At 41.5% G+C, this 27,954-nt stretch overlaps 1 protein-coding gene across 4 annotated transcripts; it reads left to right on the top strand.

Annotated features, from left to right (window-relative positions):
- Nucleotides 1–328: 328 nt before the first annotated feature.
- On the top strand, nucleotides 329–27,322 carry lin28b (lin-28 homolog B (C. elegans)). 4 transcript variants are annotated; one of them, XM_047574450.1, is made up of 6 exons: nucleotides 329–1,508; nucleotides 2,131–2,217; nucleotides 10,055–10,245; nucleotides 20,618–20,805; nucleotides 23,557–23,887; nucleotides 24,088–27,322. In XM_047574450.1, exons 2-5 carry the CDS (start codon nucleotides 2,187–2,189, stop codon nucleotides 23,870–23,872), a joined length of 726 nt encoding a protein of 241 aa, XP_047430406.1. In that variant the 5' UTR covers nucleotides 329–1,508; nucleotides 2,131–2,186; the 3' UTR covers nucleotides 23,873–23,887; nucleotides 24,088–27,322. The 4 variants fall into 4 exon arrangements, with proteins under 4 accessions (XP_047430406.1, XP_047430405.1, XP_047430404.1 ...); XM_047574449.1 differs by having other exon boundaries at nucleotides 24,083–27,322; XM_047574448.1 differs by having other exon boundaries at nucleotides 331–1,508; nucleotides 23,557–27,322.
- Nucleotides 27,323–27,954: the final 632 nt, after the last annotated feature.

Here is a 27,954-nt window from a genome sequence, read left to right as displayed (position 1 = left end):
TTAATAATACTAACATCATTACTTTAACAAAAAGAACTACTTACAGGGATTTGAAATAAACACAGTTACATGTTTGATGTTATGAATTCAAGAAACTAAAACAAAATAATATAAAAAAGTATTAAAAGCTGAAGCTACAATAGTTTTATGTGTATTCATTTTACACCTCTTACAGATTTAAATGTTCTATCTGGCTACACTTTACCAGAAACACTGACTTTTAACTCTTTATAACTAAATGATCTGCTTTAACTTTTCTGCTTTCTATGGACACTTATTCACAGATAATAGGTTCAACATATTAACCCAACAATAAATTAATTAAAAACCCCAAAATATACACAAACAGCAAATAAGTTAACTCATTTATTAGAGGTAAACGGTGTAGCTAAATCAGATCTGTAAGTTCTTGATGTGAATTCATTACAAAAAAGAATATAAAAATAGGAAGAAAAGACTTTTGACTGTAAAAAAACAAGCCCTGGCTCATCACATTTCAATAAAAACAAACAGAATCAGAATCAACTTTATTAGCCACGTTTGCTCTCTTGTACAAAAACACAGAACTTAAACAAGCTTAAAAAAATGAATAAAAGCGTAAAAACAAATCTTGATCAAACTGTACAACATAAATTAGACTTTAAGAAATAACAACATTTTTTAAAAAAAACGATAAAACCACAAGGTGGCGCTTGACCGCCCCGTGAAAGACTGCAACAACTTTACAAAAGCAAAGCTTACATCGGTTCCTCTGTGTTCAAGCTGTTTGTTAATTATAACACAAAGGAATAATTTAAGCAAGTGATTTAAGATATCTTATATATGTATTTATTCATTCGTCATCTGTTATTATAAATGATAAAATATGAACCTGCCCGTTAACAGAGGTGATAAAAACCCTACTTAACTATCAACTATAGTAGCTTTACAACCAAAAAACCGTGAAACCCGTGAAAACTGGTGCAGCTGCTCCTAATTTCTGATTGGCTGACTCATTTGAAGACGTTATAAATCACCCAATGAAAACACACCTGTGACCCCACTGAAATATTAATGCGCCAACCGGAAATCGCCACTCAGCTACCACAGAGGAACTATGTTACTCGGCGGAAGAGTAATAATTAAATAATCCCCTGAGTGCCCGGCCGAGCCGCTGGTTCGGTGCTTATATTTTTAGTTGCTTCGCCCGTTTTCTAACGCTCAAATCTCAAACCACGAGGGGAGTTTTGCCCTCGTTGCCAGAGTGCACCGACCTGCCTTCCTTCATGTGTGTGTGGGATGCACGCAGATGAAGGTGATTGTCTTTAATGGACCGATGGATGGCGCTATTTATTCCCATCCTGGCCCCACTTAAGTGCTGTGGTTTCACCAGGTCCCCGGTCACTGATCTGGAACCAGTTCACTCGGCGAGGACGCGGGGCTGAGCGCGTCAGGAGCAGATGTGAGATCAGTGGGGAAAGTTTGGGGGTTACTTAAGGAGACGATCATTTATGGTGCTGCACTAAAAGGTATATGAGGAATGTGTCCTGCGTGACAGCCACTTGTGATATTGGACTAAAAATATATTATAATTTTTTTTTTAGATTTGCAAGTAAAATGCGTTTTTTTAATGGTTTTGTGTGGCTGAATAGTGCTTGTAAACAGGCAGGCTGGGTGGGGGTTGTGAAGTATGGATCTTCATCAACAAGAGAGGAGAGAGGTGGGGAAGGCTGGCCAGATGCCACATGGCCTGTGGAGCAATAAGTCTGGGAGGTGCAACCTAACAATTACGCACCGCTATATCTGCTTTTAGAAAAATGGGAAACTCGGTTAACGCCGACTCTAATCCCGATGCGTCTTTTTTCTGTGGATGTGCCTCTTCTTTGGAGGTGATCCGTGCCACATCTCCGCAGCAATCTGTTGCGCCACTGTAACACACTTAAAACAAATCTGCCTGACCCTGGCGCCGCCGCAGCTTGTGTTACAGAGTCACTATAAAATATTCATCCATGGAAAAATCTCTTTTGATTCCAGCCGCTCACCTCGGCCCGGCGCAGGTTAAAGTCAGCCTAAACATGTAACCCAAACTAGAGCGCCGGCTGAATTCAAGTCCCGCGGGCTGATCTGTGGCTGTGTCTGCTCTTTTCTAAGGGGACAAACGCTCGGTCTGTGCCATTTCATTCACCCACGGAGTCCATAAAAGGAGGATGTCCACTTCCTCTCCTACCTCTGATACAGGTGAGTCCCCCCGATCGCTCCTGATGCTGACATTTTCTATTTTCATTTATGTTTTTTTAACCATCCTCTACCTCCAAGACATCTGTTCTATTGCCACTAACAAGCTTTCTGCTTTTCTCTGACCTGAAATAACCGACGCGTAACAACCCGACAAAATGATGGATCAGTTCTTTTATGAAGCACAATAGTTAAAGACGCGCGCATGCCCAAAAAGGTTCCATTCAGAAATGTCTAAACTAAACTCACGAGGAAGATTATCAAGAGAGGAGGCAGAAAAACAAACAGTACGGATCACCACCAGATCGCTTTAAGCCACCCATATTTAAAGAACTGATCTGTCGCTAAGGAAATCCATCGAGGTTGCTATAGGCCAAATTCTTCATCCACCAACTTCAGAAGGTTAAACGAAGCCACGAGTGAGAAAGAAAAGAATAATACTGACCGCGTTGCAGCAGGAAAAATAAAACGACACAACCCAAAGGGCGATTTGGAGAGGCGCAGCCGGATATTTGGCTCCATTGTGCGCAGTTTTTGGCGCACCGGCTGCAGAGGCGCTTCTTCTTCTCCATCCTCCCCCTCTCCGTGACGTCACCGATATTTCATTCAGATATTTTCACCCTGTTTACTCCGGCTGGAGGTCACTTTTATTGAGTCAGGCTGAACGCTGCCCGCCACCGCGCGATTTTTGTCCCGTTTTTTTTGTGATTTTTATTTTTATTTTATTTTATTTATCGTTGTTGCGCACCCAGAAGTAAATGGAAAATGCACGTGCACGAACCAAATGCTTGGTTCAAGTGGTTAAAAGCACCTTTTGGGCTGTTGAAAAAGTGTGGGACTAGAGAAAAAACTTCATTATAACCTCTTCACAAATATCACACGCGGTGACATGAACTGATTTATTGGGATTTCGTGAAAAGAAGCGACAGCACGAAGCAAAAGTTCTTCCAAGTTCCTGAGCTGCTTTTGTGTGGAACGCATGGCGCATGTGCGCTTTCGTGAGCCCTGTGTGATTTTTTTTTCGTTGAGTCTAAATATTTCTTAACGAAATCGGTGAATGAAACAAATGTAGGAGTTGGATAAGGTGCAAAGAAAATCCAGATTCTGCTTCTTCCACAGTGTGGAGTTCCACACCTCCAGGGGTGCTCAAAAGTGAGCAGAGTAAAATGTTTAGAACCAGATAAAATGATCACGTGAAATCAAAAATTGATCCCAGGTTGTTTTTAAAACACTTCATCTTTTAAAATGAATAATCCTGAGAGTAGATGGCCTGTTTTTACCAACATTACCCCTTAGTTATTGGACTTATTGAAGAGGGGATGGAAGCTGGAATGCACGAAAGTAAACGACAAAAAAACAACCCCCATCACCAAAAAAAGAAAGGAGAAAGGGGAGAGACGGACTCAATGAACCCTTTGAACTGCATTGACAGCAACGCAGGGTAAAGGCAAATTTCCTCTGGGAGCCTACAGGGTGAGGAGTGGGGGTTGGTTGGGGTTAGCTAGGGTGAGGGAGTGCAAAGTCTGCTCAGAGAGATGGTATTCAAACAACTCAGGAATCTGCCCTTGTTCACGAGCTGCTCATAAATATATAGATGCATGTGTGTGTGTGTGTATGCATTGGTCAAGACTAAGTTCAATTTGCAGCCCTGCAGTGATCGAACTTAAAAACAATGGATGGATGAAAGAATAGTTGATCCTACACGTCTGGATGGACGTAGATCAAAAATGTTAGTCTGAGGATAATCTGCGGCTTCCGCCTGGAACCCAAACCACAAGCCTTATCATGTTTAAAACGCTCTAAAAATATATAAACTGCAATTTTCCCGTCTTCGCTTTCACATCTGGAAACACGAGCTGACAACCGTCTGATGAGACGAGGAATTAAATCCGGTCTTTTCAAAGAAATGATGATGCATCAAACCGAACTTAAAAAAAAAAAAAAAGCCCTAAACACACTAGATGTGAATTGAATGGAGGCTTATGTGAGATTCTTATTACACCACAGAGTTTGAGCCAGTTCTCATGGCAAAGTTCAGTTCCATTCTTATGTTTTAAATGAAATTGTATCTAAGTATATTATACGCTCTCTTACTGGAAATATTTTCACTTCATGTTTAGCTTAACTCACATTACAAACTTTACTGTAAGCTCACTCAATTTATCATTATATGTCTCTATTATATGTCTCTACTATCTAAATAAACAGATCAAAAATTACAAGCTACAAGTTCCCTTAACTTTTATAAACCTTCATATGAAAAGCTCCTATTTAGTTTGGTCCACAAAAGTGAGAGGAAACGATTGACGGGAATGTAAAACATGTCCATGAGTATCTTATCCTGTAGCATGAACGACAATTAGCCTATTATTTCTGGTTGAAGCAACGAATAGGAATGAAATTAAAAAAGAGAATTAAAACGGACAGTTGCAGAAATCTATGTAATTTTTTTAAAAAAAAACAGTTTGAGCTCTTTTCTTCTCATGTAGGAAAGAGATTGAGTTTGAAAAACATCCGAAAGACAAATAAAGACAGATAAAAACATATAGAAATATATAAAAATGTGATGGAAGACTAAAGAAGTTGTGTTATTAAGTTTCGGAACAGGCTAATTCCAGTCATGGTCCCAATCTGAGGTCATTACCTGCCTGAGAAACTTCAAAACTTAAAGTAAAAAAAATACGTTTTAGTAGAAAATATAGTGAGATGAAGTTAAAACTAGTTTAAAAAGAATCGTATTCTATTCACCTATTCATCTACAATGTCTATCTTTTTTCTTTTTTTAAAAAAACAACTAACATATTGAACAGAAGTCACTTTATCATTTTGAGTTTACAGTCTGGTCATAAAAGTTTTTTTTTATATATATATTTTAAAGCCACACAGAAAAGTTGAAATGAGTTTGCAGTAACATGCACAAAGAAAGGCACAACTGTAAGACAAACACCTGATGTAAAGACATAGAAGTTGGCCTCTGGGTTTATCTTAAGAACAGGCAAAGATCTCAAATGAAAATCTGCTCTTGTTGTCTGATGCTTTGATTTGCTGCACCGAGAAAAGAAAAGTGGAAAAAAATACTGACGTGAAAACAAGTTTTTCTTCCTGCTGTGTAGAAGCATCTAAAAGCACCAGCTGGTGTAAAATAAATAAAAAATAAATAAATAAAATAAAATCCTCACAAATAAAAAAGTGAAAACTATTTTTTTTTCCTGTAGCTTGAAGATGAGATGAATGAAAGACGCATTTTAAAGTAAAGGCGGCGTAAAACGCTGAGGACTTTGGTTTGTGTTCACTTAATAAAAAGGACCTCGCGTACAGTTTAAGCGTCTTAAAATCTCCCCTAATCTCTCTTCTACTATTTCACCCACTGCCTGTGACAAACAGACACGCCCGAGCCACCCATATCTAAATGAACCCTCGTCGCTCCCCTGCACACGTCACTGAGCTGCACTGCGCCGGTTCCCGCCGACCCGTCCTAATCAGAAAGGTCCTGTCAGGATGTGAGTGAGTGGATAACATCTGACACCGGGATCCAGTCCCCGTGACCCAAGGAGTAATTCTGTGGCCGCCGCGAGGCCTCCACTACAAGCATCTTCAAAAAACAGGCCCTCTGCAGCGGGGGCTGGGGTGGATGGGATGGGACGGGACGGGGATGGGGGCAGGGGCAAAGCCTGTGAATTCCGGAGGGTGGGCTCTTCAGCGTTGGTGGGTGGAGATAGGCTTGTTGTTGTTTCATTCCTCCCAACGTGTTTTTACTCTTTCCTCGTACCCGCGAATAACCCCATGAGAAACGTCCCACAAGTGTAGATGTGAGATAAGATGGGAAGGTTCGCCATTATTCTTTTTTTTTTTTTTAAGGCTTGTGTTTGAGTTTTACGACATATAACCTGGAAAGGGCTGTGGGACTTGTTGTTTAAACCTGATCCTGTCCAACTTTTGATTTAGTTCCTTTTTGGATGACTCACAGCGGAACGTTTAAATCACCTTTAAATCACAGAAGTTACACATGAAGAAAAAAAAAAAGCCTCTTATCTTAATTTTCAGGTCTTTTTAAGGAGACGCTTTAAGGCTCCAAACTTTAGCCGGCATTTAACTAACCGTACGCACAAATACTTTCACGAACCCACGCAGGACAAAGTGACTCATCAAAGGCCTGTTACCCGATGACAAGTGAGCATCGTGACTGACAGTTTTCAGGTTTGTTTTTCTGGGGTTTCCACTCACATTCCAAAGCTGTGAGTTCAGCTCTCCTCTGGTGCCCACTGTAGGATGCTGCTGGTGTGCTAGGAGCACGAGCTCAAAGACAAGCCATGGGATGATTTTACTTTCTCACACAATCTAGAAGTTGTACTCGTAGCTTCCGGTTACCAGAGGCTCGTGTTTCCGCCGTGACTTGGCTGAACGTTCGCTCAGTGTTCAGTTTATATCAGAAAGTAAAAAGTTTGGAGTTGGACGTCAGAGCGGGATAAAAGAAAACTTTTTTGTCTCCGTGTGACACCCACAGATGTGCCTATTTAATCCCAAACTCTCCAGCAGTTGTTTGGAACCAGAGAAGCTATTTGAGTGAGTGGTGAAACCTCTTCATAAACTCTAGTTGCCCTTGTTTTATTTATTTATTTATTTTTTTTGTGGATACTGTGGCCAGGATGAACCTTCAGAGATGTGTCTCTATGTCATTATTTGTAGGTGATATAGACAGTTTATCTGATCCAGAGAATATCTAACTTTTTTTTTTTTTTTTTTTAAGTTTTTGGAAGCGCATTTTTATCTCATGAGTGAAGACTTTGCTTTAGAAGTTTCACAACTTTAGAGGCATTTTTCCTTCCTTCCATTCCTCAGCGGGACCGTTTCTTGTCTCTGTAACAAACAATAAGATGATTCAATTTAACTCAGAGTTTACAAAGTAAAAGTCTGTAGTTAGATGTTGCTCGGAGACAGAAGAAGAACGTTTATGACGTGTCTCCGTGTGATAAACCAAAGTTCTGTTTAAAAGAGGAAATATTTTTGGATACACATCTGTTGAGTAAACAAAACCTATTTGTTTTAGACTACACAAAAAGTTTCGCAACTTTAGCGGCATTTATTTGGTGACTTCGCTTCCTTGTTATCTCACCAACAAAGAATGAACTGAATTTAACGTCTGGAGGCAGAAGAAGACAGAGAAAGTTTGCGACATGTCTCCGTACGATTATTTAGATCTGATTTATCAAGTTAATCTTAAAGATTATTTCGTGTTTTATTTCGGTGATAATTAAAGTCTGGGTGGGTGATTATTATGGATTACTAAAGTCTGTTCCACAAAGGAAATATTTTTGGACACACATATCTGTTGAGTAAAAACAAATGTATTTATTTTAGACTTTTTCAGTGATTTAGGTTCCTTGTTACCTCTGCGACAAAGAATAATGTGGATTGAATTTAACTCTAAGTTAAATAATAAAAGTCTGGATGAATGATTATTGTGGATTACCAAGGTCTGTTTCTCAGAGGAAACATTTTTGGACTCACATTTATATCTGTTGAGTAAACACAACTCTATTTGTTCACTACTTTAGTTACTTTTCTTGGTGATTTAGGCCGTGTGTTATCTCAGTAATAAACTGGATTCAATTTAGATCAGAGTTTAGAAGGTGTAATATGTCTCCATACGATTATTTGGATCGGATACAGCAAGTTATCTTTGAGATTATTTGATGTTTTACTTAGCTAATAATTAAAGTCTGGATGAATGATTATTGGGGATAAGTATAGGTCTGTTACAGGGGAAACATTTTAGGAGGCATCATTTATCTGTGGAGTAAGTTTCAGACCATACAAGAATTGTCTCAACTTCTGTTTAGCCTTTTTCTTTCGTGTGATTTCTCGATTTCTTTGCTCGGCCGGCTGTTATTTCTGCGACGAAGAATAAACTGAAATCAATTTAATTTAGGATTTAGAAAATAACGGTGTGGAGTTGAGGGTTGGTGCGGGATAAAAGAAGACAGAGGAAGTTTGAAACATGCGTCTTTGTTTGTTCTATCTTTAGGATTGTCTGGCTTTTGATTTAGGTAATAATTAAAGTCTGGATGAACGATTATTAAAACTAAGCTCAGTCTTAGAGAGGGGATGTTTTTTCTTCTTTTTTTTTTTGGAGGCAGATTTTAAATGTTGGGTGAAAACTAATCTCTTTATTTTAGAGTGCAGAAGAAGTTTCACAACTCTGGTGGCAATTGTTTTGCTTCTTCGCGTCTTTAGAGGCTAGAAACCAATCGAGCCACATACCAGCTACCTCATAGCTACATGTACACAATCCTACTCAGAAAAGTTTAATGATCAGCCCACATGTGATAATAGGGAAATCTTTGAAATGGCAAAGCTGCAGATCTGTCAGCAACGTGCCTGCATCATCATCATTTGCTTTTGTTTCTAATTGCTCGACTCATTAGTTTGTTTTTATGCTTTATTTCTCCGTTGCCATGGCCACCCAATTATCCCAGGGGGTTCATTAAAAATGTAATTTAATCCCCATCTAATCATCTAATCTAATCTGGGCTCGTAATAGCCCTCTACATCAGACCCTTATCGTGCGGCAGCTCGAACGTAACACAATGCTGATCGCGTGTTGTGGTAAACATTGTCCCCTCGGTGAACGCGTCGGGGGGTGTTTACTGGTCATCCGAGTGGAGCTGCCGTCTCCGAGTCCAGTTCCCCTCGTCCCCGGGACTCGCAGGGGCAGAAATTAGTAGCAAGAAAGCATGTAATTGACAAAGTCACGTGTTCTCACTACGGGAACGGGCACAGCCAGCTCGAGAGCGAATGAGAGAGAGGGAGAGAGAGAAAGGGGGAGGCAGCGAGAGAGGGAGATCAGTACAGAGGTGGTGTGAGTGAGGAAGGGATTGAAGGGAAGAGAGAAAGACATGACAAAAATATCAAAAGGCAGAAAGCACGCCGTACCATGCGAGCTAAATTGGTGACCGATGGGATCGAGGATGTCGGATTAATGGTGACTACCGCAGCCCGTTTTCGCAGAGGAAGCTTCTCTATTGCAACTTGGGCGCAGAGGGTCCGCGGGGAAACATGGCCGAAGGTTATTCTGCAATTATTCTCTATTTTCTTAAGCTCTTAGTTTCTCTCCCCCATGTGTGTTCGCGCGAGAAGGGAGAGGAGGAGGCAAGGTGCAACGCGATTATTGTTCCAAACCTCTAAAAGAAGAAGAAAGCGAACCGCCCTCCCGAGCCCGAGCTCCGTGTCTTTTTAACCATGTTTCGCTGCATTCATATACGTTGTGATTGCAGCGATTGTGTCCACTAGTAGTAGGAAAAAAAAAAAAAAAAAAAAAAGAGAGAGAAGCTCGAGGAACCATGTGTACACCTGCCTTCTTTTTCTTACAGCCTGCTGCAACTCCACAGCAGGAGCGGGCTGTAGATGCAGAAAAATCCTCCACAAGTTGACTGAGCATGCCTGTGCACGAATCGGAGGCAATCATCTGTCACCGAGCAACAAACAACTTTCTTCTTCTTCTTTTTTTTTTTTTTTTTTTTTTTTTTTTGGTTTGGGATGTCCGCGTAGATGCAGACCGGATCACAGCAGCACCATGCGCCTCCTGGTCGCTTTATGATGTCGAAAACACTAGTATAGGAAATTTCTACCGGCCCTGAACTTAACATAGCCTGTATTTGCAAGTGGAAAGGGGATTCCCCTAAACGCTTCTTGAAGTTTTTTTTTTTTTTTTTTTTTTTTTTTTAAAGAAAGAAAAAAAAAACGCAACAGAGCTTATTAAAGTTATATGGAAGCGGCTGTGTTGTTGTGTGAGCTGTGTGGCGTTCAAACAAAAACCGTCCTGACTTGCCGTGTGTTTCAGGAGGGCCGGGTAAAGGTGGCGGAGAAGACCCCGCCAAGTCCACCGAGCAGGAGGACCGGACTCGACCTCAGATCCTTTCGGGATCGGGCTTCTGCAAATGGTTCAACGTCCGGATGGGCTTTGGATTTATCTCAATGACCAACAGCGAAGGGAGTCCCGTCGACCCCCCATTGGATGTTTTCGTCCACCAAGTAAGTTGATGCTTTAAAGAAAAAAAAACACACACACACACATCTGCTTTGAGATGGGTTTACGCATCGGCCTCATTTGCTTTCTTTTCTTTCTTTCTTTTATTTTTTTTTTAAATAGTCGACGACTGATCGACTATTAATAAATGTATCCCGCTCCCTTGCTGCCAGCAGGGCCGTGTCTTTTTCTTTTATTTCAGCTGGTTAGTTACACTGAATCATCCGGATGTTTTACATTGCCCAACACGTTACTGTGTAATCACACGTTGTCCACGGGCTTAAAAAAAACACGTTAAGTTTCCTCTTCCAGCCACATGCGTCCAGCTCTCTCTCCCCCCACCCTCCGTCCCCCCTCCCACTCCCTCGCTTCCCTCTGCACTGCAAAAGGGAAGGGGAGAGACGTCGTGTGGCTGTGACACGGTTAGTTTCACACTTGGCCCCTAATGGACAGCAGAGCCTGCTCCACAGTCCAGCCGAGCCAACATGTCGGAAAGCGTGTTTCTTAAAAACTTTGCCCGCCGGCTGGCTCGCTCGCTCCGGGGTTGAGTGGAGCTGCTCCACGCTGCTGCTGCTGCTCGTCACTGAACATCCTTTTTTTTTTTTTTTTTTTTTAACATCTCACTTGTGACGTGAAGCCTGTCTTCCTTGCTTGCTTTCTTTGCTCGCTTGCTTGTGCGTGCGTGTGTGTTTTTTTTTCACACCATGTACTGTTTGATTTATAGCGCTCGGAGTTCATCTCGGAGGCCTTGTTTTCGACTTGTTCTGCAGCAAACAAAGGGCAGCGGAGTCCTCCCCGCTTTCAGCTCGCCTCTCCTCCGTCAAATCGCCCCTGTTACGGTTCTGTTAAAAGTGGCTTTAACGTTGTGGACGAGGTCGAGGACAGAGGGGGAATGAGGAGAGAGACATTTTCCCGTTTCATTTGACATCCTCTCCTAGAAGTGTCTCTATTGTGGACTGGTGGGTGGTGGTAGTGGTGTAGTACCTAGTGTAGGGGTCAGATGTTGGTTGTGTTGTAGTTCTGGGAACATAAAACGAGCCCTTCAGCAGAATATAAGTATTTTTTATGAAGCTTGATTTTAATTGATTGTATGTTTTCAAGTTGTACGCTGGTCTAAAGATAGAAAGTAAGTGGGGCCATAGTTACACATGGTTTGCTTAAATCAGAGGTCTTCAACGTTTTTCATGCTAAGGGCCCCCAAACTGATGACAGATTAAGTGTGGACCCTCTACCTACTATATGAGTTCCATATTAAACTCAGACCATTGTTATTTATAATACATATTATTATTATATTCATTTTGCATTCAGTATTAAGTTATTCAGATAATACACACGTTCAAGTATTGTTTTCTTTTAAATTTCAAACGTGCAATAATAGGGTGGTGGTAACGTCTTCTGACTTTGTTTGCCCCTTTACTAAAATATGTTGGATTTGTGTTAATGTGTATTTAAAGAAGTTTTAATTTTGGGGGGAAATTGTTCGGGAAAATAATAATAAAAAAAAAATCTAAAAACTGTGTAATCAATCAAAGATTTTGCGATACCCCCCACCCCCCGCCTGCAGTACCTCTGCGGACCCCCTAGGGGTCACGGACCCCCTGTTAAACCCTATGGCTTAAATCTTTTTTTTCCCACTCCTCTATGGCAGTTTTCAGTTGTTTATAACATATATACGCTTCATCCGCCTCACATTATTTAGTTTTTAAATATATTTAAATTATCCTCAACATGCGATTCAGACACGTTTTCGTTGGCAGCCGCACTGACAACAAAGAAATAGCTGGGGGACATGAAATCTGTCGCTTAGATTCTTTAAACACCACATTGACCTTTGCTCCAGAACACACACATATATATATATATATATACGTGAACATGTGTCATGAAATAATGCACATTTGTACCATCACTGTGAGCCTCTCTGTGCACGTGGATACGGTTTTCTGCGCATGTCGCACACAAGCAGGAGCTTCAGGAAAGTGGTTTTTGATTGATACTTCCACATTGCGGCTCCATCGACCGAATGCACCGCATCTATCCATACGCAGCACACCAGACTTCTGTCTTCAATGCCGGCCATAGATTTTTGTAGAAGTGGATCTGGAAGACTGGAGGAAGGAAGGTCTGGTCTGGGAAACGGTCTTAATAGCTGAGCAGAAGTCAAATAAACAGAATAATCTAGAAGACAGAGAACAGCCAGGTGCCACATACTGTCGCTTTCTTTAAAAAAATATAAAAAGAAGATAAATTAATCAATTACAGCAGTGCTGCCTGAGAGGCTCATTGTTTGTACTCTGCAGCAAAATATCTGAAAAATGCCAATTGTTCTGAAATACCTTATAGGTAAATTAACTAGCGCACAATGAATCACATGTTTACACACTGCGTTTGCCTCCCAGGGTTTCTAGCTATGTGTTTACAATAGTACAACTGTCATTTAGCACAAAGGGAAGATGATACGCATTCATAAGCACGCTGTCATATTGAATGCGAAACACCCCGATGCTTTGTGAGGATTTGCATTCATCTACACACTCTCATTAAGTCAGCCACTCATTTGCTCTGACTGTTCCTCCCTCCCTGTCCCTCCGCTAGCGCCCTGGAGCTATTGGGATATAACCGGTGCTATTTCCTGGCGTAAGGGGGGAAATGTTCAGATTTTTGGGCATATTGAATTAAAATCTGGCAGGTTGTGTCGTACGCCGCTGCCGGGTCCGATTTGCGTGTTTCGTTGAGAATAAATAAAAGGGACTGTTTCTGTTGAACCAAATCAGCTAACGGGCAGAGCCACTTGTTCTACAAGCCGCTGAAAGGGAGAGTCCGGCTCAACACAAAGGTCACGCAAACGTTTCCTTCTGCGTTTAAGGTGTGTGAATGTGAAACGACAAAAAATAAATAAAATAAAATAAAATAATAATATTTTAAAGCGCAGATTTATTCTTGACCCCACGCGTGAACGAGAGAGGGGCTGAGGTAAGGAACGATGGGGAGGGGAAGAGGGAGCATGAGGACAGGAGGAAGGAGGGGAGAGAGGAGGAGTTTCCCCTAGGAGAGGGAAAGAGGAGGGATGTGGGAAAAATAAGTGTGGGTGAGGGGTGGTGCTGGGTTGAGGAGGAGGAGGAGGAGGAGTGGCGGTGGTGGCGGCGGTGGTGGTGGTGGGGTGCTAGTGGTAGTTGAGGAGGAAAACATGAGTGAGAGGTTGGAAAAAGACGAGTGAGTGGAGGAGGTAAGAGGGAGGGCGAAAGAGGGAGTGTGTGTGTGTGTGTGTGTGTGTGAGTGTGTGAGTCAGTGAGAGGGTCCCCGCCCGACCACGAGTTCTCTTCCTGGGAGGCCTCTTCATCAGGGCTCCTATCTGATCGCTTCCTTTTTGGAAGTGCGAGAGAGTAATTAAGCATCTCCACTTCCTGATACCTCTCTGCCGCCTCCACACACACACAAGCTATTTCATTATCTGTTTGTCGACCTGTTCTCTACCTGGGCTGTTTTTCTATGTGTGTGTGTGTGTGTGTGTGTGAGAGTGTGTGTGAGTTCCTGCCGGGACATGGGGGGTGTTCTCTCCTCAGGCATTCTTTAAAGAGAGGAATTTCTTTAAAGACAAAAAGGCAGGAGGGTTGGGTGGGGTGAAGGGGTGTGCGGCGGTGAGGTGGGGGGCTGCTTGCCCTTTGTCGGTAATCAGTTTGAAATGTTGAACAGTTTGCTGCTGCCGCTATTCTCCCGAAAGTGTGTGTGTGTGTGTGTGTGTGTGTGTGTGTGTGTGTGTGTGTGAGAATGTGTGTGCGGTTCTCACTTTCTGCTCTCGGCCACCGGGTCGCGGATGTCTGCGTGCGAAATCGCCGTAAGATGTTTTAGGTTTTTTTGAGTGTGCGTGTGTGCACGCTCGAGAGAGTGTGTGTGTTTTGTGTAGTGAGGTTAAAGTGGGCCCCTAGTGAGATTAACCTCTGGTCCGTGTCACCGTTTGGCATGCAGGCCCCACCCATCTCTGCCTCCAGATAGCCAGTATCAGGCTTTGTGTCTCCTGCAGCCACACAACCCCCCTAACACACCACCACCACCACCACCACCACCTCCACCACCACCGCCGCTGCCGACGCCACCGCCAACCCTCTCTTCTGTACGTCAAAAAAAAGCAAAAGAAGAAGAAAGACTGGTCATGTGACTTCCTTTTGAGGAGCTGGCCACGAACAGCAGAGATGATTGGTAATTAGAAAGGTGGCGGAGCAGGAAGCGTAGGAGAGCTTCGGTTCATTTAATGTACAAAGGGAGCTGGTGGTCATGTGACCGTTGAGTTTGTTTGCACCTTTGACATTTAATCTGTTGATTTAATTCAACCTACACCGACTGAAACGTTCAGGGGAGTTTTCACCCTGCACTTTAACATTCGTCGTTTTTGTTTTTAAAATTTTAATGTAATGATTTTAACAAAAAACTAAAAAAATACTTGACATAATTGTGATTATTTTTAGTGTAGATTGATCGGCAGAGTGTCTTGACTAATTGTTTTGTGTTTAAAGATATAAGAGAATAGTTGAGAAAATACCAAAACTTTCCACTTTCTTGAAAAAACGAAGAGCATCAAATCCAGAATTTGCCTTGAAAACGTGACAGAAAAAATAAGATTCACACTAAAACCTAAACAACTTAATGTAACTGTTTTTCCTCTGTGCAGATTTTTTTTAAGACATGAGACATTGCAAAGTGTGTCTGAAACTTTACTTTCAGATTTTTCGAAAATATACACAAATTATCCATTTAAATTAATTTTAAACGTATAGAAAGAGGGAAATTCATATCATATCTTTTTTTTTTTAGATCAAAACAGACTGATAATATCTACAGATTAGGTCTATTGTGGCAAAACCACTCAATCTACCTTTGTCGGCTTTTACCTCACATTTACATCTTGTTGTGTTAACGTGACAATCGAGCAGATCACAGCTAATAACTTTATCCTACTTGTATCCTGTATTTTTAACACGAGCTGTTCAATTTGCCAAATCAGTGCCAAAACAAACATTTCCTCCTCTTTAGATCAACCTGAAAATAAGGACTTTAAATCAAGATAATGTAATAGGAATATTTTTCTTTGTAAAAGTGTATTGTGTAGTATAAAAATATGACAAATCCCTATTTTTCTCCTTTTTAAAATAAATAAATAAATCCAGTGTCTGTTCTTATATATTAGCCTCCATCAGTGATTTAAGGGAAGTATGACGTTGAATTTTAAAACGATTCTGTTGTGAAAGGGTGCGTTTATTAGCAGGCTTTGTGTTTTATCACCGGTCACCTCAGTGGACTTCATTTCCCCTTCTTGTGCTGATAAACGTAGCAAGATGATCTAGTGCTTCCTCCCCCAGATCAAATATTTGCCCCAGTCATAATCGGGGGTGTTGGATGTTGTTAATTTGAGGCAGGGGAAACATGAAGGCTTTTAAGTGTTTGATGGGGGGTTGGGCAGGGTTCAAGGGTCAGGGCCGCTAATGACAACGTGCTGAGGAGGGCTGGGGTGTCAGCGTCATAAGAGCGGCTCTGTTGGTGGTTTTCTCTGGCATGTTTGTGTGTGTGCGTGTGTGTGTGTGTGTGTTTTTTCCCCTCTCCCTCATCCTGCTTTCCCGCTCCCTTTCGCTCCTCTTTCTTCTCTGGTTTATATACGTCCTGTTGGGTTATATCCATTTGAGCTGATCTGGCCCAGCTTTGTCCACTTAGCATTTCCTGTGTATAAAAAGCTACTTAATGGCACCACGCCACATGGTGACCACCATCTCCCTCACCTCCGCGCGCTCCCTTTCCCCCTCTCGACCGCGAGCGTGATCCGGTGCGGAGCTCCGCCGTCAGCCGCCTCTGATTTAAAGCATCCCATAATTAGCCGTTCCATAGCCGGTGGTCACCACGGAGAGAGAGAGAGAGAGAGAGAGGCTGGTGGGAGGATGGCGGGTCTCCTTTCTCCGCTTCCCATTCCCCTCACATTACAGCTTCCTGTATTGATTGCTGGGCCTGGTGATGACGAGGGCCGGCTGATGAAAAGGAGGGCTATTTCTATCCAGGATGTCAGAGTCCGTATTGATCGCTGGCTCCTTCCTACGCACACATATATACACACACACACACACACACACATGTAGAGCTATAGAAAGATATTTATTACATATAAGGGACGCTGGTAAGCAGAATTCGGCCCCTTTAGAATATGGCGGTGTCCGATTTGTTGGATTGGTTTCACGAGGAGTTTTTTGGGATGACAGTAGCTGCCGGTGGCTGGGGAGTTAAAGCGCTGGTGTGGTCTTTCCGTCAGGCAGGGGGTTGGTGCTGGGATGGTTATACCAATGACCCCAGGATTTCTGCTGCTGACCTGTGGGGTTCCTGATCAAATGGGGGTTTTGTTCCTGGCCTTCCCCCCCTGAAGTCCAGCCACTGATCAGGAGTTGCTCCTCCATTGGAGCTGAACAGAATGCGCTGGAGGCATTTCCACGAAGCCCCCCTCCTCCTCCTCTTCCTCCAGATTCCCTCCCACATCCACCTCCCTGCGCTAGGCCACTCCCCCTTTTTGTCTTCCCTCTCACTCTTTCTCCCTCTCTCTCTCTCTCACGTTCTCCTTGACGTTCTCTCCTTCCCTCTCCCCAGCCGTGCCCTTTCCTGACCTCTTTGCGTAAACCGAAACGGGTCAGGACACCCGTCAGGTCACTCGAGAGGAGAGGACTCGGGTTACAGGTTTTGTCAGGATTCGTGATTTTTTTTTCTTTTTTTTCCTTCTTCCCCCTTTTCTCCTTCATTCACACCGACGCATGCACGCATCAGCTCGGAGGCACGCGCACGTGCAAACGGGTTCAGACGTGCACGTAAATCCACAATTTATGCAGCGTTGGCGCAGTCGCCGGTGCACGCTCCAGAACTCATCTGTGACACAAACGCCAGCATGATACCACCACTTCCTATATGGAGGAGGTTTGTGTGCGCGCGTGTGTGTGTTTTCCTGCATTTCTGCAGAACAAAAGGGGTTGTGTGGTTTCCTCGCTGGTGCATTGTGGGAATTCAGGGGTTTTTGAGAGGGGGTAGAGAGCTGAGACAAACCACTCAACTTTGACCTGGAGAGACACTCCGCCTGTAGACTAAAGGAAGAGGAAGGGCTCGTGTGCCACAGACCAGAGACCAGTCGATGATGACTTGTCATTATGCAGAATTGATTGTGGTTTATGGGGGATGGGCACACGCGCACACACACATATATATATATACGTTTCTCTGCTTTCTACTGATTTGTCATTTGGGTATTCTAATAATACTAATGAGGAAATCAATTAGGCTTTAATTTGAATGACCGGAGTTCAAAATGCTTTAGGCTGTTAGTTTAATAAAAAGTATTTGGTGTGTGTATATATTCAAGGGTTTTTGTTTTTTTTTTGATGGTGATAATCTCAGAACTTGTTGTTTTTTTCCAGCACCGAACGCTTGAAATTGATCGTTATCGCTCGCATAAATCCACGTGCTGGGTTTGTGACTCACCTCGCCGTCCCTTCTGTTTTATTCCCCCCTCTTACATCTGCGGCGCAAAATCTTTCCTCTCGCTCATTTCCATTCTCCCGATCCTCAGTCATTCCTCAAAGCTAAATCCAATATGTGAATGCCCAGAATGGATGGGTCCTCCATCAGCGATCGACTGGAAGCGAAAGTGGCCTTGGCTGTAACCCTCAGAAACTGCAGGGAGAGAATCAGGGAGGACGGTGGGAGGGTGGAGAAGGAATGAATGAATTTTGAGCACATTTTTACTTTTGTGGAATATTAAACAGTTTTTCTTATTTATTTAAAAAAAAAAAATCAAAATGAAAAACGTTAAAAACGGTAGGGAAAATAGCTTCAGTGTTATGTCACAGTTGTTTGCTGCGTGAGCATTTATGTAGAATAAATGAGAATTTTAGTTGTTTTTTTTTTTTTTACTCTGCTTATTTAAATTCTTTACATTTAAAGTACAACATGTCTGCTTTCGTGTAAGTGGGTGTGAAATGACATTTAAAACGGGAGAAAATTCAGAGACTATTCCTCTGAACATTATCATTTGATTCGTAAAAGTTTTTTTTAAAGTCTTGTTCTCATGAATAAAATAATAAAAATCTTTACTATCGACATTATTTAAAAATGAATGAAAATAAGTGTTTGTATTTTTGCTTTTCAGCTTTAAGGAACTTTTCTATTTCTGTCCATGAATTCTATTTATTTTTTTGGCCTTGCCTCGATAGCGATGACAAAAAGACTCTATTAACTTAATTTCTTTTAAACTGTTTAATGTATTAATTTTGTCTTTTATATTCAAGATTTTAGATGTAAACTTGAAGTTTACATTTTTTAAAAGAATTGTTGTAAGTTAGTTTTAAAGTTGCCTCAATGGTTTTTCAGACAACACTTTAAAACATTTTTTTATTGTGTTAAAGTTGCACTTAAATAGCAGTTTTAATTTATTTTTAGATTGAGAGAATACACTTTTATATCCTGAAAAGTTTTTTAGTCCTTTTGAAAGGTGTATTCTCTAATTAGTGAGGGTTTTATATCATTAGAATTCATTTTAAAATATTTTATTAAGCGTGTCAAAGAATTCAGGAAATAGTTTTGAATCAGTCACAACATCTTTTGGCATCATTTTAGACGGTTTATTGGTAGATGCGACTTTTCAAATTCCACATTTTTCACTCTTTTAATAGCCTCTTAGAATAATTTAGTTTAGACTTTAAAAGGTTTATTTATGGAACTGTTTTAAAAGCATATTCTCAGTAGATTGATTCCAAGAAGCATTCGGTAAAATAATTATCAAATGTATTTTTTTCCCATTCATTTTCTCCCTCTCTTGTACCTTTATCTTCCTTTGTAAGGTCACAGACAGATACCATATAACACTATTCTTAGTTTGTAATTAATTCCTGCTTCTTTTCTCACTTTCTGTCTTGTCCCTGACGTATACATTCTCGCTCTTACATTTATATCCACACACCACCTATAGAGCACCTTTAGCTTCCTGTAACTGCAGTCGTTACGGGGAAACAAAAAAGCGCTACCAAGCACATTTTCCCTCCTTCCTCTATAGCTTCGCGTTTGATTCCCTCTGATCATTTGTTCCTTTCTCTCCCTCCGTCTCCTACACTCCTGTCTGTGCGGCGGGCGTTGCTTTTACAGATAGCCGGTGTGTTATTTATAGGTCTTGATGTATAGTAGGTAGTAGGTTTGCGGTGAACACTGCGTGCCCGTGTGGGTGTGTGTTTACCTACGCCGAGATCTGCAGGGCTCGCTGCGATTCACGAAGGTCGCGGATACAGCGCCTGGCGGCTGTCCGCTCTATACGATCAACGAGACATAAATCATTGTCCGGGGGGTTATGTAGTAACCAAATCAATAATTCCGATCATGTAGATAAGATGGATGGTGGATGTGTTGAGAGAAAATGATTGCACGGGTGTAACACTCTCGTCTTTTTCGCCCTGCAGAGGGAATAGGAAGTGGTGTCTCTGCGAAACGTAGATAAAGAGAGTATACCAAGGACATTGTGTGAGATAAGTCCCTCTGTGCATAAACTGTCATGGCAGTTGGTGCAAACCACATGCAGTCTGAAATCAGGTCTCTCTGCGTTTCATTGTGTTCTACTCTGTTTTGCTTCCGGCATGCGGCAACAGTGCACGAGTCCCCGTGCTAAACTTTCCAGCGTTTAATAAGTGTTAATGTTCAGTGACGGTTATTTGGAAGTGGAAATTGTTGATCGAGGAGCTCTGTGTTATTTGTTTGATCTGAAATTATCACAGCAGAGTAAATGTTCGACCGTAATGTGTTAAATTCAGCCAGATGGGTGTAAGCGGAATTAAGGTTTTTATCATTTAAATCACGTTTTCCTCCCGAGAAACGGGGCCGACTTCACGTCGCCCTCGCTTACAGTTGACTATTAAAGTGAATAAATTTGTGAGTTTATCGCTCAGGTTTTAAAAAGTTGAACCTCAACAAAGCCAAAATGCCTCCTGATTGTGCACGTATAAGCCTTTAGAAATGGCAAACAGGAGATGTCTGAATTGTGCTGAATGGGCTGAGACATTGTTATTCAAGTACGTGTGGATGTCAAGATCATTTAAATGACTCAAGATATAAATTTTCCTACAGCTGCAAAACTGAACTGAGGAAAAAAAAAAAAACTACAAAAAAATAATGTCCTTTAATTGTCACAGTTTGGCTCCGACGAAACACTTTGTGCTTATGTTTTCAAATGAGAGCAGTTTAATAAGTGATAAACTTAAATCATACCTTTAGCTTTAAATACAGACCCTTGTGTATTGAGCTGAGCTAAAAGCACCTGCCACGTTCAAATGGGTAATTGCTTTTCTTCTTTTTTTTTTTTTTTCCTCCCAACAGAGCAAACTGGTGATGGAAGGTTTCCGCAGCTTAAAGGAGGGTGAGCAGGTGGAGTTCACGTACAAGAAGTCCTCTAAGGGCCTGGAGTCCCTGCGGGTGACCGGACCTGGTGGGGGACCCTGTGCAGGCAGTGAGAGGAGACCCAAAGGGAAGGTCCCACTCCAGAAACGCAAACCAAAGGGAGACCGGTGAGCATCTTATTCACAAAATGTGAAAAAAATAAGAGCGATACACGACGTGCACGCACCCCCGTCGGGGTTTTCACGTAACAAAACCCGAATGTATGTTTTCATTAGCATTCAAGCTGCAGGGCTGCACTGTAGTAAACGGAAACACGTTTTGTATGTACATCTCGCCGCGGCGAGCTATTTCTGAGTGGGCTGAGATTATAGATTAAATCTATTCAATGTGCCTGAGTACATGCCTGTTGCTATGGTTATTGTGCGCCATAATAAGGAATTCAATAGGGCACTTTGCCTGCCATTGCCGCTGTTTTGAATCAATTTGCCAGCTTTTACATTAGAGATGGTATTAGCGCGGCTGTAGATTGGACTTATATGCATCTCAATGCGGCAGTAGCTCAATCAATTGTTTTGTCCTCAGCTAAGTCCTGAAGGGTGCTTTGCTAAAAATCAGTCCGAGGGAGCCATATGGAGCTCCTCGAGAAAGAAGGGAAAAAAAAAAAAAAAAAAAAAGCGTGGTGCTTTATGCAGAGGAGGCTGCGTTTCCTGTCCTCCTACTGAAAGAGAATGCCTTCATTTGATGTGCAGCAAAAACCCTGCCAGGTAGAGCTGAGCCGAGCACATACTGCATCTGCTGTGGGATGATTTTAAGGCTGCATTTACATTAGAAAGTCCAGCTCTGCCGCTCTTTATGTTGCTGCATCACAGCTGCTTCAGCGGCGCAAACGCTGTGTTGTCCAGCGTTTTTTTTTTCTTACCCCCTCCAAGTATGAGAAAGGAAAGGCTTTTGCTAGAAAGGTGGAAACATTATCGGACGGAGAAGGTTCCCCGATTGTTTTACACAGCTGAATAATTCAGTTTATTTGGGATAATTGATCCAGTGTTAGGTCAAGTGTCTACCTTCTGCTAAGGTGGTAGCAAGGCGTATTGGATTCAGAGATGGCAGGTAGATGCCTGTGATGTCATCCGTCTTTGTGAGCGCGCTCGGTGTGAGCAGCTCCTGTGGTGGCTACGCTGCTCTGACCCCTGCTGGTTGCCTCCCGTACGTCCACTGGGTTCCCGCTCTGTCAAATAGTTCAGGTAAAAAATTAAGATGTTGTGGAAATCCTCGGAAGGGAAGACGTTTTTGAAAATTGGGCCGCGATTAAGGTCTTAAGTCATGCTGCAGCGTTTTTCCGATCGATCAGACACTTATCTGTGATCCTTGTGTTTGCCGATCCCTGAAGAAAATGCCACCAGAGCAGATTAGTTTAGAATAATTTAAAGAGATGAATGTGTTATCTGAAATGAAGCTCGTCTTTTTCTGATGCAGCATGAATTATTCCTCAGATGTTCTCAGCTGTCGCGTCTCCCTCCGTGTTGTTCCTTCAAGCGCAGTTTGGCGTTTGTATATATGATTATTAATTTGTATATTTGTTCAAATCGTATGTTAGTTCTCAGAAAACTGTCTACATTATTTTTAAATAGTGAAAATATGTGCAGATGTGGCAACGCACCGTCGAATGAACGGCGATGAGATGAACTGTGCGAAGTGTGTTTCGATTATTCTTTGTTGTCGCTAAGAACACTTTAATTGCATTTCTGACCTTGAGTCGTTTTCTCCGTGTATCGTTTCAAGCCTCTGAATCAAACCAGCTGAGTTTACTGTATCCTGACTCATGAAGAGTTTAGGATTTCATTTAGAATTTCTGAAAGAGCTCTTACTAAACACTTTAAACATTTTATGTTACCACTGGGAAATAAAATTAATACAATAGTTACATTGTCGGGAGTCTTTCGAAAAGGTCATAAATCAATTTAAAACTCATTAAAGTAGTTGTAGGAATCCCGGTTGTGAGAGTCTTGCTAATAACATCATTGCACTTTAAAAATTCTTCTTTTGTAATTTATTTGTTTGTTTGTTTTGCAGTTAACATTTTGTTAATATTTTCTTTTGAAATATTCTTAATATATATATAAAAATGAGGAGATAAGGTCTATAAGGTCTATTTGTTGCATTCAAACCATGAAATTGTTATTTTAAGTAGTAGAATGTTAAGTTTAAATACTTACAAAGACTAAAACACACTCCTGCAGAAAATCCTTTTAATTTTTACTGAATTGTAGCTGCAGTCTGCGTTACTGTGTCCCCTCTGTTCACATTGAGTTTTGGCCTCCAAATCTCTATTGAATCTCTGTAGTTTCCCTGATAATAAGGCTACAAAACACTGAGGTGTTTTCACTGCAGTGGGAGAGTAGGAAAAAATTAACGTGTCACCTGTTCTAGACAGCACTGGCCAACAGCTATGCCAAATGCACAACAGTGACATTTTCAGGGCATCAAGGTTTTTTTTTTTTTTTTTTTTTTTTTATAAAAAAAAGGGAGCATGTTTGAAGTACAAGGGTGAAATAAATTGATTTGTTGTGCTGACGTGCACGTGACAGGCTGAAATCATGGTCACCTTTGCCTCTCACAGTTTTCATTGTTGCCCTTTCAGCACGCTTGTGCTTCTTGTCAAATTTAATAACACACTGGAGTTCGGAGTGCCACTCACGTATGATCCAGGGCAATTTCATATGTCACACTCCCATCTAGTGGCGAATTGTAGTCGGAGCAGATGTTTCAGATCCAGCGCTGATGGAAAAAGCTACAAAAGTCCTCAGATTTCTTCATCAAGTCTTTCATGCAATAAAAGAATGATGTGCGTGTTTTTTGTTGCTTTTTTTTCACCATTCTGCATTCTCTCCATTTCTTCTTTGTGTCTTCCGTCCTCGCAGCTGTTATAACTGTGGAGGTCTGGACCACCATGCCAAGGAGTGTGGCCTGCCCCCCCAGCCAAAGAAATGCCACTACTGCCAGAGCATCACGCACATGGTGGCCCAGTGCCCCCACAAGGCGCTGGCGCCCGCCACAGGCTCTCAGGACCAACATGCGTCTACCTCGGCCTCCAGCCCAGGGACCGGGCCCTACCTCTGCCTCCCGGAGGAGGAGGGGGAGCGCTCCGGCTCGTCTCCCCTGGAGGGCTCCTCCTCTTCCCCCGAGGAGCCCCACGCGCACCGCGGCTCCCGGACCCAGAGGTGGAGGAAATCTTGAAAACGGTCCACAGAGGTGAACCTTTCATCGCTAGCCTCTGACCCTCACGTCTCTCTTTCAGTCAAGGTTACCTGAAGCCCCCCACCCCCCCCCCCCCCCACTCCCCACCCCCTCATCTACCTCACACCTGTGAAAAAAAAAAAAAAAAAAAAAATGGGAGGTCTTTATTTCTTTACTTTTATGTTATTTTTTTATTTTTTTTCTAACCAGCGCAGCTATGGCAACGATCAACGGGGTACGGACGTGCGTGAATGTGTGTGACTGACTTGCAGTCGTCTGGTGCAGCTATGGCAACCACCGCTGGATTGGTGACTGCAGGGAAAGACTGTTTCTCTTGTTTCAATCAGTGCAGCTCGAGCGTGAAACAACGTGGTATGAGTCTAGGTCTGATGATTGTTTTTTTTTTTTTTTTTTCCTCTTCTTCTTCTTCTTCTTCTTCTTCTTCTATTTGTTCCCCTCGGACCTAAGTGTTGGCCACTACGAATGCTTTTCCTCTACGTTCGTTTAAAGCAACAAATTTATACCCCGTAGGCCGAATCATTCCGAACGCACACACGGTAGCTCATCTTAAAAAAAAAAGGATCAGAGGACGTCTCCTAAAAGCCCTCGATAAGCGATAATCCAGACCCAGAGGACTGTTATCTTGGCTTCTAAAGATCTTTTGGGATTTTTTAAGGTTTTCCAGAGGTTTTTTTTTTTTTTTTTTAAAGACAGTGAGCTACTAGAGTACACACTCTACGATTTTTTTTTTGAAACACTCAGTACATACCTCTTAACACGAAATAGACTGGACCAACTGATTGTCAAAATGCGAGCATGTGCAAGACCCGGCGGGGGATGAAAAAAAAAAAAAAGAAAAGGTGTGTGCTTGTACTGTGTGAAAGCAAAACTGTCAGAATGTGAGTCAGTACTATTAACCCCTCGGTTTCCTACTATTATAGATAGACACATCTTATATAAAGACACCATATAATCCATCTACATTTAATAGTTTAGATTGAAAGTAATGACTCGATCTTTAGACTTTCCATTTTCGGTTGTTGCATAATTAGTTGAAAGTAACGTTACAGTCTATAAATCATAGTATAAGTCATTAATATATATGTAAAGTCGCAAGATATAATTGAAATTCTATTAACTTTAAGTGATGAGTATATTAGGAATTAGCTCTGACAATAGGTGCGTAGCCCTGCGTATGGCATGGGATACTTTGTCGGTGTGTCATTCACCGCAAAAAAAAAAAAAGAAAGAAGAAGAAGTGACTTTTAATGAGGTCTTTACACTCGTTGATTAATCAGAATATTCAGCAATCACCTCTGACACGGCACAAGGTCTCACCTCTTTTACGATGGGTGTAGTATTACAGTATCGTCATAGCTGCTCTACTTACTCAATACCTCACTAACTCTTCCTTTTGGAAAAACGAATGTCGAGCCGATTGCTCTCCCAGCTGCGTTAGATAGAGTAAGATCGAACCACCTGTACTGCTTCCATCTGTGCCTACCATTCGTCAGTCAGCACCAGCCAGGTAGCGCTCGCTCCTCTTCGGGATTAGACGGTGTCACGGCTGCTGCTGCTGCTGCTGCTTCAGACTCACTGAGAAAGGAGAAAGAACGTAGATAGATAGAGAGAGATGAAGTGCTGCTTTTGGTATAACTTGAATCCCAAGCATGGCTTTAGTGGCACCTATTTGTGACCTAACGGCTCTTCTCTGACCATACTGAATGTGAAAAGAGCTCACCTGAAGCCGACTCCTCACAAAAAAAAAAGTCAAGTCGGGTCGGTTTTCGGAGTTGCATCTTAATGTTCTGACAAATCAAATAACTTTGTATGATTATATCGAAACTAGCTCGTGTGTTTTTTGTTTTTTTTGTTTGTTTTTTTAAAGGTAGACAACCAACTTTTTTTTGGTATATTTCTATACCAAAGAGTTTGGCTTTATTTTCTTTCGAAGGCATTTAAAGTTTCGCTGAAGTGCTTGCTATCCTCGCTCTTTCACGACGAGAGGGGACTTATCGCTGAGAGAAGCGCAACAGAGCGGTTTTCTTTTTTTTTGTTTGTTTTTTTTTTTTTTAAATGTACAGCTTTTTGAATGTGTGCGTGCGTTAAAAATCAAATCTCAACAATGCAGCATGACGGGAGAAAAAAAAAAAAAAAAGAAAAAAGAAAAAAGTGAATGACCAAACCACAGAAGGAGCAACAGCCTATGCTCGGATCTCTATGGAAACATCTTTTTGTATGATGTATTTTTACATTTTTACACACAATTCCTCTCAGGATGATGAACTGTTCTCAGGGAATTAACCAAAAAAAAAAAAAAAAGTGTATTTTATTCTTTTGGGAATCATCCACTGACAGACAAAACAAACTCTGCTAAGCAATGGTGAAGTATGTAACCGATTCATGTACTGATATTAGCAACTACCTCTTGAGTTATACATAGTTGTGCATTTCATTTTGTTTGTATATTTTTTGATGAGCTTGTATGATTAACTGTAGGTCTCTATTATACTGAGGTGTTGTGTGAGAAGTTCCCTAGTGTTGCCACAGACTTCCTGGTCTTCCTTCCCAGATTTAATGAGTTACTTTTTTTTTTTTCTTTTACTGCAAAACTCTCTTTTTTTTTTTTTGTTTGTTTGTTTACAGCAAAAGCCTACCTCATATGCGCTGTTCCTCCATAAAATCTTTACCTCCTCCCATGCCCTCTACCTCCTCCATGCAGTTAATTGTTAATTGAATTGCCACTCGTCGCACTAGAGTCACGCAGCATTTACAACGAATTGGCCCCAGAAAGTGGCTCGTCACTTGTGACTCCAGATATATATATATATATATATATATATATATATATATATATTACAATCAAAGCCCTTTTGGAAGCTTTTTACGCGAGTTTTCACAATGGGCGCGTTTGTCTCACACATCCAGGGTGTTGCTGCCAGCTCTGTGTTATACTGTCAGTATACACTCATCACGTAGCTGCAGACAGCCAGTGAGTTTACCTCAGTTCGTTGGGCTAGCTATGTTAAATATGAAATATTTTACGGTCGGTGTGAACACGTTTTGAGACTACATGGACTGTTGTTTTTAGTTTGTAAGTATTTTATCATAACCGTTTTTTGTAACCACTTGATACGATTGGCTTTGAGAAGATTGTGCTCCAACAAGGAGCGCCTATCTCTGTGTTTTATCTGTCTGAACTATTACCAAATAGATATTATCTTCTTTTTGGGCTCCATGGTAATGGCCTTTGTCGGCCATTTTTTTTTACAGCCTCAGATAATCAGAAGTGGTTCGGAGATAGTGCCCCTCCTCGATGTGGACTACGTTTGTAGTTCAGGGCGGCACTGTTAACAATTAACATGAAATCAGTAGATTTTGTACTAATGGTGACATTGCATAGATGACATTCTAAAAAAAAAAAAAAAAAAAAAAAAAAAAAATGTTTATGAAGATGAATATTGTTATCAGTACTTTTAAAAGACTAACTCATGAGATTAAAGAGTTTGGATATGATTGCAGTGTTGCAGTATGAAAGCTTGTTAATGCCAGTTATGAACAAAAACCATGGAAAAAATACAATGATATTATTATTATTATTATTAGCTTTATATTTTCTTCCAATCACTGTAACTACTGATTGATCTCTTGTTTATTGTCCAGTATTTGACGCAGCCAAGAACCCCTTTTATACAAGAGATAAATCTCCCCAAGGTAATAATAATCAAATTGTTATCCTCACAAAATGGGTAGAATATGTAATTAATACTTTCCCACTTAAGTTTTGAATCACGCAAGCAGAAAAAAAAAAATACACTCACCCTTGCAGTCATCAAAAATCAAAACATCTGCAATCCTGAATGTACCACTTGTGTCTCAGCAGAGGGCTCTACAAAGGGGAACATATTATAGGAAGTGGCTCGCTACCACGCAATACAGTGAGAATAAAATCAGCAAATTGAACAGACCCCTGTCCGCAGTCGATATTTAATTTGAAATGACAGCGGCGCATTTCTACCCAAGCGCGCCCCACAGTGGTGGTAATGAAGAAAGTCACCTAATATGATTATGATCAAAGGCGT

The sequence above is a fragment of the Mugil cephalus genome, chromosome 21 (genome assembly GCF_022458985.1).
Source record: "Mugil cephalus isolate CIBA_MC_2020 chromosome 21, CIBA_Mcephalus_1.1, whole genome shotgun sequence".
In the NCBI taxonomy this organism is placed as follows: domain Eukaryota; kingdom Metazoa; phylum Chordata; class Actinopteri; order Mugiliformes; family Mugilidae; genus Mugil; species Mugil cephalus.
This window is presented reverse-complemented; position numbering and strand designations above follow the sequence as displayed.

What these genes read in the sequence shown, in the direction of transcription:
- lin28b (XM_047574450.1), top strand. Translation starts at nt 2,187, where the DNA reads ATGTCCACTTCCTCTCCTACCTCTGATACAG. An exon ending in CTCTCCTACCTCTGATACAG is followed by an intron (nt 2,218 to 10,054) that starts GTGAGTCCCCCC and finishes CGTGTGTTTCAG; the next exon opens with GAGGGCCGGGTAAAGGTGGC. An exon ending in TGGATGTTTTCGTCCACCAA is followed by an intron (nt 10,246 to 20,617) that starts GTAAGTTGATGC and finishes TCCTCCCAACAG; the next exon opens with AGCAAACTGGTGATGGAAGG.